This window comes from Pleurodeles waltl, chromosome 3_1, assembly GCF_031143425.1.
Source record: "Pleurodeles waltl isolate 20211129_DDA chromosome 3_1, aPleWal1.hap1.20221129, whole genome shotgun sequence".
Lineage (NCBI taxonomy): Eukaryota > Metazoa > Chordata > Amphibia > Caudata > Salamandridae > Pleurodeles > Pleurodeles waltl.
The window spans coordinates 273260530-273274901 of NC_090440.1; the positions used below are offsets into that span (position 1 = coordinate 273260530).

A 14372-nucleotide genomic window follows, 5' to 3' on the forward strand; every position below is an offset into this window, starting at 1 on the left:
TGAGCAGAGAAGTTTAGTCAAGATGGAACAATGGAGCTACAGACAAGACGGAAGAGGAAAAGTTACTGTTGAGAAAATGTTTTAGTTAATGTAATGTTGTCGTATTTTAGGTTATCAATTACATTTTCTATTGGCTTACACGTAACCACCCCATGAACTGACCAATCATAAGCTTTTTTGAGATTAGTAGAACAACCTAGGTAGAATAATCTAGAGACAGATGAGAAGAGGCAGACTGTAGATTGCAAAACGAAGTTGTTAGATTTCCTGCTGATGGTTCAAGTCATATTAGCAGTGTGGGTTTAGCAGATGTTAGGCCTGATTCTTCTGAAGACATACCTGATGGTGTCCCCTTATTGAAGTAGACTGCTTGTTGCTATTGATTGTCGTGAAGTATGGCATTGTAATGTTATATGTGTTTCTTTTGCTTTCTAGGTATCAGCTGCAACTTACAATTTGATTGCTGCGTATTAATAATATTTTGTTTTATAATTACCCGAGTTGAAGAGTTTTCCTAAATTTGTGTTCCTAAATTCTTTTTACATGAAGCCCAACATGTTAATGCTACTTTGTGGTTAGAGAGGGCATTCACTTGAAATGCTCATCTTTTGAGTGTTGTACTAATGTATACTTTGACATTATAACCAGTTCTGGTGTTATTAATAAGTGTAATTCTTTTGGAGATTATTTGTCTAATTGTTTTGATTAAACTTAGATATATAAGACGTTCTAATCAACCACTATTAATTCTATATGCTTACCATTTGTGTTTGATAGTTATCTTCATAACATTAGCGTTGTTAATCTAGGGAAATACATTTTATAATTCTACTTAATAAATTGGTGAGGTTATTGTTTGAGGCTTAATATCTATGATTATGCTGATTATTGTTGATGCTTACATTACACATAGATGACATCCCCTCAAATTTATGTTGCTTCGATCCATTGACCTCTAGCGCAGAATCCACTATACAGTATAGATAATAGCTAGGATTTCCGTGGTGCTGCAGCACTGCTCAGGGTGTATAAGACAGTGCCTCTGTCCAAGCTAACATGAAGATATGCGAGAGGCGCCATAGGTGAGCTGATCGTAGAGCAAAGAAACATACTGTGTGAGAGTACCGACCCTTTGACAAGTGACAGGGAAAAGGGAACAGTTGGTGTGCTGGGCCAGTTCCAACGTAACTGCTGGGCCAATACACAAAGAAAGAAGGGAAGCAACAGCAAGGCAAGTTTATAAACAGCTCTGGTCTAGACTACAATGCCAATCAATGCCCTCAAAATCAAATACTGGCTTCTCAATTCTCAAATCAACTCTATGATATAGGATAAGGGGTGGCTGCACAGCTGATTACCCTACATAAAGTCACTGTTGTAAATAGATCTCTGATATTAGCTACAAGTTGGGTTCTATGGCAAATGCATTGTTGTAGACCCCAGAAGAAATTCCCCAATGATGTATGTACAGTGAACTGTGAAAACTGAAGGATGAGTTACAAAGCTATTAGGATGAGTTACAAAGCTATTAGCAGACCACTGTGGTAGTAGGCAAAATGGTAAATTAGATAGCAGAAGCTAATGAATTTATGTTTATCTGCAGTTTGTGTACGGATCGGATTCTGAAAGGTGATACAGATAGATGTGTTTCTGTTGCTGATTAAAATCAAACAAATACACAAAAAGAAGACTGCACATGAAAATGTCACACTGAAAAACATTGTATTAAAGATTTTTACCACAAATTTGAAGATTAAAGAAATTGTACAAAGGAGCCCAGTCCCTTAAGCTCTATGGGTTTTTATCTCACTAAACACACTGCATCATGCAGTATTATCTTACCTAATTCCAGTTGCAACTTCATACGGTGTGGTTTTCCAAGACTGGCCCCCAATCACATTTCCATTCACTAAGGTGATTTTTATGGGTTTGCCCAGATTTGCTGCTCTGTGGCCTTGAAGTGCATCATGTTCCTTCTTCAACGTTTCATAAAGCTTTAGTCTATCTCTTATGTAGGCAGGAGTAGCCTATAAATATGCAATCATACAGAGGAATTATAGTTCCATTACTAATCAAAACGTAATTTACAAACTGAAAAATAAACAGTTATCAAAACTCATTTACATCCTTTCATGTGAGTGTAATCATCTTCACTAAGATATAAGGCCAGACGAAGACAACCCTCACTTTCAAAACGAAAACATACAAATCTTTTCCCATCATCATCCACATTATTTACGTTCTTTACATATTCAATGACAAGGTTTTTGTAAAACACACTTTCGCCACTTTATAGCTAAGACGAGTTAAGACAAACTAACTTTCCCTGGCTATACTCATATTTTTGTTAAACTGTAATAGCGACGTGCTGAACATGTTATCTACTGTACAAAACGAAGAACGTAAAAAGCAAAACACCTAGCATTACTTGCTCCACCAGCACCATTAGTACCACTCCCTTTTAAGTCTCGCAGGCAGATAGCTTTAAGCAGTCTGTTGTTGAAAACCAATTGTGTACAAAACCAATACTTACAGCTAGCAGTGGAATAGACCATTGCTTACCACTGGTTAGCTTTCTTTTGAATCGGATTTGCATTTTTCTGAATCAGTGTTGTTCCTTCTTCTTCTAGTGGTTCTCCCTCCTTGGATCATAGCTTATTTATCATCCTGTTGATTAGGTGACTTGTATAATTCATTGCTTAGTTTCCGAGAACTCTTTTTTTATTTGAGCACTACTTGCAAGTACATGGGTTTTCTTGCTCTCTCCCTCGTGTGCTGCTTTCCCACTCAAATCCCACCCTGCTCTCCATGTTGCTACCACATCCCCATCTGATGCACCGCCAGCCTCTGACAGTTTTTTCTTTGTTTCTATCTTACACCCCCAGTAAGCTCCACTACTGAATCCCCTAATACTGCTACAGTCAGCGCTTACTTATTTAACCCCCTCGCCACACCCACTCTACCACTGCTCCCCAATGTACCTTAAATTTAAATATATGGAAAATGTCACCCAGTGTACATCTGTTTGTGGCATGTAGTGCTGCAGATTCACATGCTTTGCATAAGTCCGCCATCTGGTGTTCAGCTCAGAGTGTTACAAGTTGCTTTTCTTCGAAGAAGCCTTTTCGAGTCACAAGATCAAGTGACGACTCCTATCGGTGATATTGCGCATGGGCAACGAGTCCATTGTTCGATTGTTTTCCCGCAGGAGGGTGAAGTAAAGAGTGAAGAAATGTATATGTACATATATATGTTAAGAAAAGAAGATGTGCATCCAATGTTTACATAAAAAGGTACTACAACGGCTACAGACCTCCGGGGAGGAGGAAGGGTGCATGTGAATCTGCGACACTACATGCCACGAACAGATGTACAATGGGTAAGTGACATTTTTCGTGTAGCTGCAGATACACAAGCTTTAAATAGATTGAAAAGCAGTCCCCTCATAAAATAAGCTGTGGCTAGCCTGTAGGAGCTGGAGTAGTTTGAAATAGTGTTTTAAGCACTGCCTGACTAACATTTGCTTGTTGGCAAGATAGCACATCCACACATTAGTGCTTAGTAAATGTGTGTGGTGTGGACCATGTGACTGCTTTGCATATGTCTGCCATTGGAATATTTCCTAAGAATGCCATTAAAGCTCTTTTCTTTCTAGTAGAATGTGCTTTAGGATTTACTAATAGTTGCCTCTTAGCTTTAAGATAGCCTGTTTGAATACACTTTACTATCCATCTGATCAATCCTTGTTTTGAAATAGGATTACCCATATGAGGCTGTTGAAAAGCCACAAAAAGTTGTTTAGATTTTCTGTCTATATAATACGAGAGCTCTTTTGAGACCAAGAGTGTGCAGAGCTCTTTCAGCAACTGAATCTGGCTGTGGAAAGATGACTGGCAATTCCACTGACAGATTGTGTGAAATGGTGAAACCACTTTGGGTAGTAACTTTGGATATGTCCTAAATACTATTTTGTGTTTGTAAATTTGGAAGAAAGGTTCTTCTAAAGTGAATGCTTGAATTTCACTAACTCGCCATAAGGAAGCAATTGCTACTAGGAAAGCAACTTTCCATGACAGAAATTGAAGAGCGCAAAAATGCATGGGTTCAAATGCTAGACCCATAAGCCTTGTGAGCACAATGTTAAGATTCCAGGCGGGAGCTGGTAGAGCTCTGAGTGGAATAACTCTTTTAAGGCCTTCCATAAAAGCTTTTATGACAGGCATTCTCAACAGAGAAGTATGCTGTCTGTTTTGGAGGTGGGCTGATATTGCTGTTACATCTGTAAGTAAAGCAAATAACATACAATATTCTGTACTGATGCTTTAAGCGGATCAGTGTCTTTGGGTTGACAGTAATATACAAAACATTTCCATTTAGCTAAATAACACTGCCTGGCTGTAGGTGTACGCGCTTCCTTTAGAATGTCCATACACTCTGATGGAAGCTGTAGATATCCAAACTATGACCTCAGGAGCCAAATCGCCAGGTTGAGCATATTGGGATTGGGATGCCTGATTTGACCTTTGTTTTGAGTCAATAGGTCTGGTCTGTTTGGAAGCTTGTGATGTGGCACTACAGATAGATCCAATAGTGTTATGTACCAGTTTTGACGTGCCCATGTGGGAGCTATGAGTATCATAGTGAGTGAAGTGTGACAGATCTTTTTGACCAGAAACGGAATTAGTGGGAGAGGTGGAAAAAGCATAAGCAAATATCCCTGACCAATTGATCCATAGAGCATTGCCCTTGGATCAAGGTTGTGGGTACCTGGATGCGAAGTGTGGGCATTTTGCATTTTCTCTTGTTGCGAAAAGGTCTATGTTTGGTGTTCCCCACATGTGAGGGTACTGTTGAATTACTTGTGGGTGAATCTTCCATTTGTGTATTTATTGCTGGGCCCCATTTAAGAGGTCCGCTAGTTGGTTGTGTATCGCTGGGATATGCTCTGCTAGTAGGTGAATGAGATTATGAATTGCCCTCTTCCAAATTGTCTGTGCTAGAAGGGACAATTGGGATGAGTGTGCCCCCTCTGTTTTTGCAGATAATACATTGTTGTCATGTTGTCTTTCCTTATTAACACTGTCTTTTGTGTGATCTGTGGCTGGAATGCTTTTAGTGCTAAGGACACTGCTAGCAATTCCAAGTGGTTTATGTGGTAAGTCTGCTGGCTTGAGTCTCATTCTCCCTGTATAGTGAGATTGTTGAGACGGGCTTCTCAACCTGTCATTGATGCATCTGTGGTGGTTATGGTCTGTGGCACAGGGTCCTGAAATGGCTGCCCTTGTGATAAGTTGGTGTGATTCCACCATTGCAGAGAGTTGCAAGTCTGACGGTCCAACAACACTAGATTGTGAAGTTGACCCTGTGCCCGAGACCATTGTTGTGAAAGATACTGTTGTAGGGGTCTCATGTTTAGACATGCATTGGGCACTATTGCTATGCACAATGCCATCATTCCTAATAGTTTCATAATAAACCTTACTGTGTAAGTTTGATTGTATTGTAGCTGAGATATGAGACTGTAAAATGCTTGAATTCTTTGTGGGTTTGGGTAAGCTAATGCTGACAGTGTTCAGAACTGCTCCTAGATATGGTTGTATTTCCGCTGGCTGAAGGTGAGATTTCTGGTAATTGATTGTGAACCCTAGACTATGTAGGGTATTGATTGTGTATTGTGTGTGTAATGACAGGTTTGAATGGTGCTGGCTTTCATGAGCCAGTCATCCAGATAGGGAAAGACATGTATATGCTGCCTTCTGAGGTATGCTGCAACAACTGCTAGACATTTGGTAAATACCCTTGGTGCTGTTGTTACTCCAAAGGGTAGCATTTTTAATTGGTAGTGCTTGCCTGCTATCACAAACCTCAAGTATCTGCGGTGTGCTGGATGTATGGGAATATAGAAGTGAGCATCTTTTAGATCTAAGGCTGTCATGTAGTCTTGTTTTTGTAGTAAAGGAATGATATCCTGAAGAGTGACCATATGGAAATGCTCTGAGGGAATGTACTGATTGAGGGGTCTGAGATCGAGAATTGGTCTGAGAGTGCCATCCTTCTTTAGTATGAGGAAGTATAGAGAATATACTCTTGTCCCTTGTTGAGGTATAGGTACTACCTCTATTACACCTTTGAGTAGAAGTGATAGTACCTCTTGTTTTAGCAGAACGAAGTGTTCTGGAGAAAACCTGTGTGAACAAGGGGGAATATTTGGTGGAGTGGAGAGGAGTTCTAGGCAATAACCATTGTGGATAATTGACAGTACCCATTGATGGTAGAAATGTTGCAGTCTTCTTCCCACAGGAGATTTGTGCTGTGTGAGGATGCAGAGAAAGTCACTACTTTCATGAGGTGGAGGCACATGAGTGGATTTCCCCCTACTTCTAAAGTTGTGTCCACTATAGGATCCTCTAAAAGACCCTATAGAGTAATACTGTTGTCCCTGCTTTTGTTGGGATGTAGAGGCCTCTGATGTTTGGGGTTTAAAATCACCTCTGATTTGGGGCCTGCAAAAAGTACCCCGAACAGATGTTGCATAAAGGGCACCCATGGCCTTTGCTGTGTCCGAGTCCTTTTTAAAATTTCCGATGGTGGTATCCACCTCTGGTCTAAATAGCTGCTGTTTGTTAAAAGGTATATTAAGGACTGCTTGCTGTATCTCAGGTTTAAATCCTGAGGATCGAAAACCAAGCATGTCTCCTGATGATAACACTAGTATTTATACCCCTAGCTGCGGTGTCTGCTGCACCTAGGGCGGATCTACTTTGGTTGTTGGAGATAGCCTGTCCTTCTGCAACTACCTGCTGTGCCCTTTTTTGGTGTTCTGGTAGGAAACATTAGAGGAACTCTTGCATCTCATCCCAATGGGCCCTGTCGTACCTGGCTAAAAGAGCTTGAGAGTTGGCAATTCTCCACTGATTTGCAGCTTGAGTTGCCACTCTTTTGCCTGCTGCATCGAATTTGCCGCTTTCTTTATCGGGGGAGGAGCATCCCCTGTGGACTGACTATTTGCCCTCTTTTTTGATGCACTGACCACAATGGAATCAGGTGCCTTTTGTTGAGTTATAAAGAGTGGATCTGATGGTGCAGCTTTATATTTTTGTCCACCCTTGGTGTGAGTACCCTAGCCTTTACTGGTTCTTTAAAAATGTCATCAGCATGTTTTAGCATGACTGGTAACATTGGCAAACATTGTTACTGTTTGTGTAGAGGAGAGTGTGTTGAATAGAAAGTCATCCTCTATGGTTTCAGAGTGCAGCTGCACATTGTGGTATGTGGCTGCTCTAGCAATAACCCGACTATAGGCCGTGGTGTCTTCAGGTGGAGATGGCCTAGTGGGATATAGATCAGGGTCATTAGATGGGATAGGGTCTGGATCATACACATCCCATGGGTCTACAGTGTAGATATTGTCACCCATATAATCCCCCATGTGAAGAGACAGGAGATTGCATTGAATACTGTGTAGGTGAAGGTGGTGGAGTAGTGGGAAGCAAAGGAGAATGCGGTGGAGAAGGCTGATGAACTGCCTTTGGTTTCCTCTTGTGTTTAAATATTTTTGCAGATGAAGGCCCAGCTTCCAAACCTTCTTGGAAAGAGTTTCCTTTTGGTTATAGGAGGAGAGGCAATAATTTTCCCAGTATTCTTTTGGATTTTCTGTTGTTTATGGTCCATCACTTCAAGAATGGGCGTAATGTCTGTTAACTCCTTTGCAGATGGAACATGTTTACTTCCCATAGTTATGTGCTCCGAAAGCTTGGTGACTGACTGCTTTAAATCGGGCCAAAAATGTGGACTCTGAAACAGATAAGAGTTTTTTTGGCTCCGAAGAGGAGCTTAGATGCTTTGGCTCCGAGGTGGTATAAAACGTTTCGGTTCCGAAGTGGAAGACTCCACTTTGCGACTTGATCCCGAAACAGGCGTGACAGTCTATTCAGTCAAACGCATTTAGGTCTTCTTAGACGCCGAACCCGAGGGCCGGTCGTCGAGAGGTAACTTTCTGGTCCGACCATGGCCGGCAAGCAGTGGTGGACCCAAGACCATTTGTGCTGACATTTTGGAATGTTTTTGTTGATGGTAATGGGCAGGCGTACTCACGTACTGCGCCGCAGGAATAACTTGGCTGTCCCCATTTGAGTCATAGTCGGAATCGGAATCTGCAATGGAAACTGCACTCTGCGTCTGTTCCTCACCAAAAATGTCAGGCGTTTGTTCAGTCAACTTCGTGCCATCTCTAGCTGATGCACTCTTTGATCCTGTAGAGTCTTCTAGGAGCGGAAGGATCGGTACGCCTCGCAAGTTTCTTCCTTGTGATCCAGGGAAAGGCAAAGGTTACACACTGAGTGTTGGTCGGTGTAGGGGAACCTGGCGTGGCACCGAGGTCAGAATCGAAACAGAGTCCGATCCATGAGCCTGTGACGCAGTAGGCCAGAGAAGGGCACGGGCGCCCAAAAGGGCGTTTAATCAATCTCCACGCTACAGTCGGATAGAGTGTAGTATGGAAAACGCATTTGAAAACAAAACAGATGTTTAAAGGGAAGATAGAAAATTTCAAATAGTACCGAACCGAGATCTACCAGAGCGAGAGGGAACACGTCCAAACTCGACGGCAGAAAGAAAACAATCTAACAAAGGACTCGATGCCCATGCGCACTATCACTGAGAGGAGGAGTCACACGATCTTGTAACTCGAAAAAGCTTCTTTGAAGAAAAACATCTTGTAACACTCCAAGCCCAACACTAGAAGGCAGACTTATGCAAAGCATGTGTATCTGCAGCTACACATGACGAACAGATCTATACATACACATATTCAAAGATATTCAGCTTCGCTCGTCATGACGTGTGTGCATCGTTGCACTTCTTTTTGCAGATCCTACAAAGCATCAGGAAAAACAAAACTGTCTTTGTCGATGTTTAACATGAGCAAAATGCACTGGCAAATCCAATAGGTGTGAATTGACAACACCAAAAGGAGTGAACTATTTGCCAATGTTTGTTCATGACATTCCTGTGGCATGTTGTAGGGTGACACAATCTACTGCTTTTGATGAAAGATTCTAGCAGTTTAAGGAAAGCAAGTGCAATGTGCTAGTTTTAGCAGGGCCCAATTTTAGCTCCGCCGGCGTGAGCCTATTATTCACAGCAGGAAGACCAAAGTGAGCTTGTGGCACACTGACTACTGTGGATGTAACAGCAGGAGCACAGAGACAAATTTGTCTGAAGGGCACATGCAATACCTCGGAGCATGAACTGTTGCACTACTGGATGCAATCTCCTACTGCTATCTCAATGCACAGATGAACACCTCTGGGTCCAGCAGAGAGAAAGCAGATCAAATGAAACTTCATTGGAATTCATGTAAGCATATTTAACCCCTGTTCTCCACCAAAGACGCTTGTGAGCAAAAATGACATGGGGCAGCCATAGCCCACAGCACTGAAGCACTCGGATATGTCTTGTATGTTTATAGTTCAGGTAGTGAATTGGTCAGACATGACAGCAGAATGTGCCTGAGTAAGAGGGATCTGCCATATCTACCGACAGCAATGGCATGGCTGTAATTTCTGCTAGGTGAACAAATCAACAAAACACTTAACAGCTCCAGGGCAATATGTAAACTCCAAGAGGGCACCATCATTGTTCAGTGTGACATCCAGAGACCAAAATGTGTATATTGCTCCACTTCCTGCTACTGAGCATGCAAAAACGTTTGCCTGCAATTTTAGCAGAAGCCATTGCGTTAATCAGGTGAAAAGCATCGAAGGAATAGAATGATTTAGGTGCCTCTCTTTGGGCACACTGACACATCAGGTAGGAGGGAACCCACTTTCCTCCAATCCTGTAAACCAAAGTGTTTCCTGTAACCTAGATAATAAATTATATAAAATAACAATGAGATGCAACAGGACTAACCTGCCAAAGGCAATATCGCCCATTATTTGGAGGTTATCAACTCTAGGATTGCAGCGATATAGTAATGCACTTGTGGTGGGAGTCCATCTGGCACTTTACTAAAAAGTTTGTGTTGGAGCAGATCTTAAAGTTAATCAGCTACACAATGTCCAGTGGCTTTTTCCAAGAAAGGACTGATTCGTAATAGGCTCATGTCTGTATTAACGTGGAGGGTCATGTGAGTGTGCTTTAATAGGAGTGGTACCTATCCACCTTTTAGTGAATCATGGAAGGGTTGGTGGGGTACAGAGAAGTTGCTCAGAGTAGGCAGTAAATGTTACAGTGGAATTTTCCCCACAGGTGCTGGATAGCGTATTGACTTTACTGAATATGAGATATTCAGAATCATTTGCGACCTGAAGCGAGTTGCAGTTGCTATGTTTAAGGGTTTGGCAGGAAATGTTGCTCCCATGTCACATGTATGGTGAAGCTGGTTACAGCAGTTTATTTTGTCTACAAAGTTTTGGTTGAATTTGGTTCTTGTTTTAAACGAATGCATGCCAGGCAGGAGGTGTGTTTGGATGGTTTGGTGGGCAATGTTAATTAGTTGTTTTGTGGTAATCAGCTTTCTACCTTTTTGAATTTTAGATAGGTAGACTTTACCATTAAAGCTTTGTTTCCTGGTGTGTCAATTGCTTCATAACATGCCACTGACTTTCCTAAGATGCTGTTCCACACAGAGATGCCTGTTGCCTAGTAACACAGTTCACCACTAATAGCACGCTTTCAAGCTGTTCAAGGTAACCTGCCATACCTCTCCAGTTGAATCACCCAAAAGCTCCTTTTCATTTTTCTTGTCCTTTTTCTTCTTACTTTGAGCTGCAGTGCGGTTCTCGTTAGAAGACTTCTGAAATAAAGAAAATGCTAGCATTACACTTACGCAACAAATGTGCCCAATATTCATACACGTCAGCACAGTTCATAAAGTTTCAAGAGATAACATACAAACTAATGTCCTGCTGGCCATACTGATATTACCATCCTTTCATTCACCAACTTTACTTGAGGACAGAGCAGATGTCAAAGAAAAGGGACAAGCAAGGACCCTCATAGATCAAGAATCCCATATTCGAGTGGCAATACCACGTGACCAGATAATGAGGAATGAAGAGACATGCTGCTGAAAGTAAATAAATCAGCTGACGATTGAAATGTGAAAGAAGTGGAGATGATGTTAGTGGGACTTGAGAAGAAAAACTTCAAATAATGAGCACAAAGAGGCAGACACTCTTGAAATACAATATTTAAACATCAGTGAGTCACTACTTAACCGAGACTACAGAACACGAACGCCATGGTTTTGATCTGCTCTTCTTTTTTATTTAAAAGAATAGATGAAAGAACATAGAAATGCAAGTATCTATAAAAATGCAACCTGTGCAACGCCGATTCTAATAGAGTATAGGCTCTGTGTCTCCCCAAGTGTCATACCACTTAATTTGTTTTAACACATTGCCACCATCAGGACACTTAAAACAAATGACTGGCACTAGAAGTTAGCTTCCAGTGCCACACCACCAACATATTGGTTATGTAACAGCAATTTCCTCTTAGTAGTCTTAAGGATTGTAAGGACAATACTTGCATTTTCTCTCAACCGTCTTACAGGATTTTTAAGGAGCACCAGAATTGCACACCTTCATTAACAGAAAACAAGTCAGTTGTAGCATGTTCTTGCAAATGTTGCAATTTTAATCAGATAGATCTCAGTCTGTAGATGTGGTAACCACATTACCTCAAGATGGAAGCAATCACAAATACAAGCTCTTCCAAACAGAAAACAGGTGGATGCATCCTCTATATACTATGGTGTCCTTGTGCTTGAATGAGTGACATGATTTCACTTGTTTTCTGTGACTTCACAAGGCTTTTAACCATAATAATTGTATGCCTGTGTAATATATTTGGATGAGATGGCATATACCACAGATATTAAGAATCATCTATTAGCTAGGTCTAGGTGCTACAGTGCCAGGCCTTATTAAATTTACAGCAGATCAACTTGCCATGGAGCTGCAGCTAGTGAAAACTTCATAAAATGTATTAAAACCCAAAAGTGTGGAGTGAGCATTATCACCCCGCCTCTGGCACCCTGGGTCCTCAATGAATTACATTTTGTTTATATTTTTTTAATAACGTGTTCCTCAATAAGTCCAATGGTTTTAGTATCTCTTAAGGATGGAAACTTTAAAGCTGTACACAAGTTATGTTCATACCAAGTGTCAACATGTGCAGAGCATTTAGTTGAGCGAAAGCAGATACATACTTCTGCGCACTAGAAACATGAATTTTACTCTATACAAGATGAGGGAGGCAACAAAAGAAGGTTCCTACACTCGGGCACGAACATTGCATCATACCAACAGTCTAATGAAATTGTTACATTATCAGTTCATTACTCAGCTCTGTGTTTTAAACCCAAATTCACTACCATGTTCCCTGGCTCCAAGGAAGAAATTGTCAATGGTCCACCATCGAACAGCTTTGCTGTAATTAGGTTAACTCGCCAGCAGAAACAATCTCCCTACATGTACAATTCCATGGTGAGAAAGCATGTGAAGTTTTTATAACACTACCAAACTCCAGTGTGGATGAAGAGTGTGGTGCAGCAGTGTCTGCCATTAAGGCTCAATTTAAGACCCAGGTAGCTTGGACAATGAAAGACTTGTGTTGCACCAAGCAAAGACGGTGCAATGTGAAGAAGCCATCATGCAAAAAAATCTACTGTAACCACTGGAAGCCAGACTTAAGAAGGAACAGCTGAGGGCCATGCAAGGGTATATTACTGACGAATAAAGAAGGCCTGATGAAATGGCAAGGGTATCAAATGAACGGAAAAAAAGAGGGAAATAAAAGGGAAAATGGGGACAATTGCTGCTAAATGAAGTTGATGCTACAAAGAATGGCAGATGAATGAGCATAAGTACCGGGGGTGGGTTTGGTAAGGTTGAGTGGGGGGAGACAAGTCACTGGAAGAATTAACTTAAGTTGCTCAAGGGGTTGATAAACCACAAAGCTATACTTAAAGAAAGCTGGACCTACAGCTTGGACTCTAAACTGTTACTCTAATTACAGATAGTGAGTGGGTAAGGAATTCACCTCTAACCAAGGATACACTTCAAGAAGTTACTTACGGTTTTTACCTTTATTTGTTGAGAGGCAAGGAGGGAAATAGAGGGGACACTAAAGTGAGACTTGTAAAGGCAAACCATACTATCAGGGGCAGCAGGACACATACTATTTTAGTGATAAATAAGAAAGTGGGATGTTGGAATGAGCAAATACATTACCAAATTGGTTTGAAGTGAAAGCAGTATTGCTTAACGTTAAATAGGACAAACGCCCCAGGAAAACGAAATTGGTTTGGAAAAAAAAAAAAAAACGTAAAAACATTCCTCAAACAAATATTATTTGTCTCCAAGGTACATATTTACAAAACACAGAATTGGCATAGGATGAAACATGGAACATATCTAAATGTATTTTGCTCATCCACAGAGCGTAAGCAAAATGGAAAGGCAAAATTAATTAAACAGGACTTCTCATTTTTATTGGGGAATAAAAGGGTGGACAATTTGGGTAGATATTTGATCATTTAAAGGCTTGATACAGAACAAGGGAATTAATACTCGCACAACATAAATACCTCAAATTAGGTATAGGGCATTTTTATGAGAGAACTCCTCGAAGAGCTTACAGACTTTTTAGACTCTGCTGGAAAATTCCAGGACAGGGAATTTGATATGATTTGGGTTGGAGATTTTAATGTTCAATTGTGTAATCATGAATTACCTTATTTATGTGGTGCCTCCACAGAAGGTAGAGAGTCACTTACTCACTTTATCCACTCTAATTTAGGTAATGCCTTGAATACCCTCATTTATAAATTTGATCTTGTTTTTGCAAGGGATATGACAAATAGTCAGATAAGGGAAATACCCACATATACAGGGAGCATGAATGGTAGCATCATTGATTTTATCCTTATTTGCTCTTCACTTTCACGTTCGATTGCGGATTTTAACAGTAAATCCCACTGTGCCAGTGACCACAATCCCTTGAGCATAAAATTAGCTTTTAAAACTAGGGTAATTTCACCTAGGATAGTATGCAAGGGGAAAGTGTTTTTTAAAAGAAATTGTGGCCCCCGTATGAGATGGGAGAGAGTAAACCCTAATATCTTTCATGAGGACCTTATAACACAAAATAAGGTCCACATTAATACTTGTTTGTCTCTGTAATCCACTTGCGTTCATCTTATAACTGCCTTTGAGTCTTTAAGCTGTGCTATTTCTGAGGCATTGACGTGTGCCGAACATCCTAAAGGCGTAAAACCTCAACGTTGGCTTAATTCGGCCTGTACGGCTGCCCATAGAGATTTAAAAACAGCTATTAAAACTATTCCATTTAGTCGTGATTTA

The 14372-nt window shown here is 40.9% G+C and overlaps 1 protein-coding gene across 2 annotated transcripts in view; it reads right to left on the minus strand.

The window, feature by feature from the left end:
• LOC138284024 (threonine--tRNA ligase 1, cytoplasmic-like) overlaps positions 1-14372 on the minus strand; it is a 221178-nt gene that overhangs the window by 187618 nt on the left and 19188 nt on the right. Inside the window, exons 2-3 of one of the 2 annotated variants that reach the window (XM_069222371.1) lie at positions 10706-10798; positions 1843-2027 (exon numbers count right to left, since the gene is read on the minus strand). In XM_069222371.1, the coding sequence (XP_069078472.1) occupies positions 1843-2027; positions 10706-10798 (278 nt within the window). The remainder of the gene's footprint in view (positions 1-1842; positions 2028-10705; positions 10799-14372) is intronic. The other variant, XM_069222372.1, reaches the window with a different exon arrangement.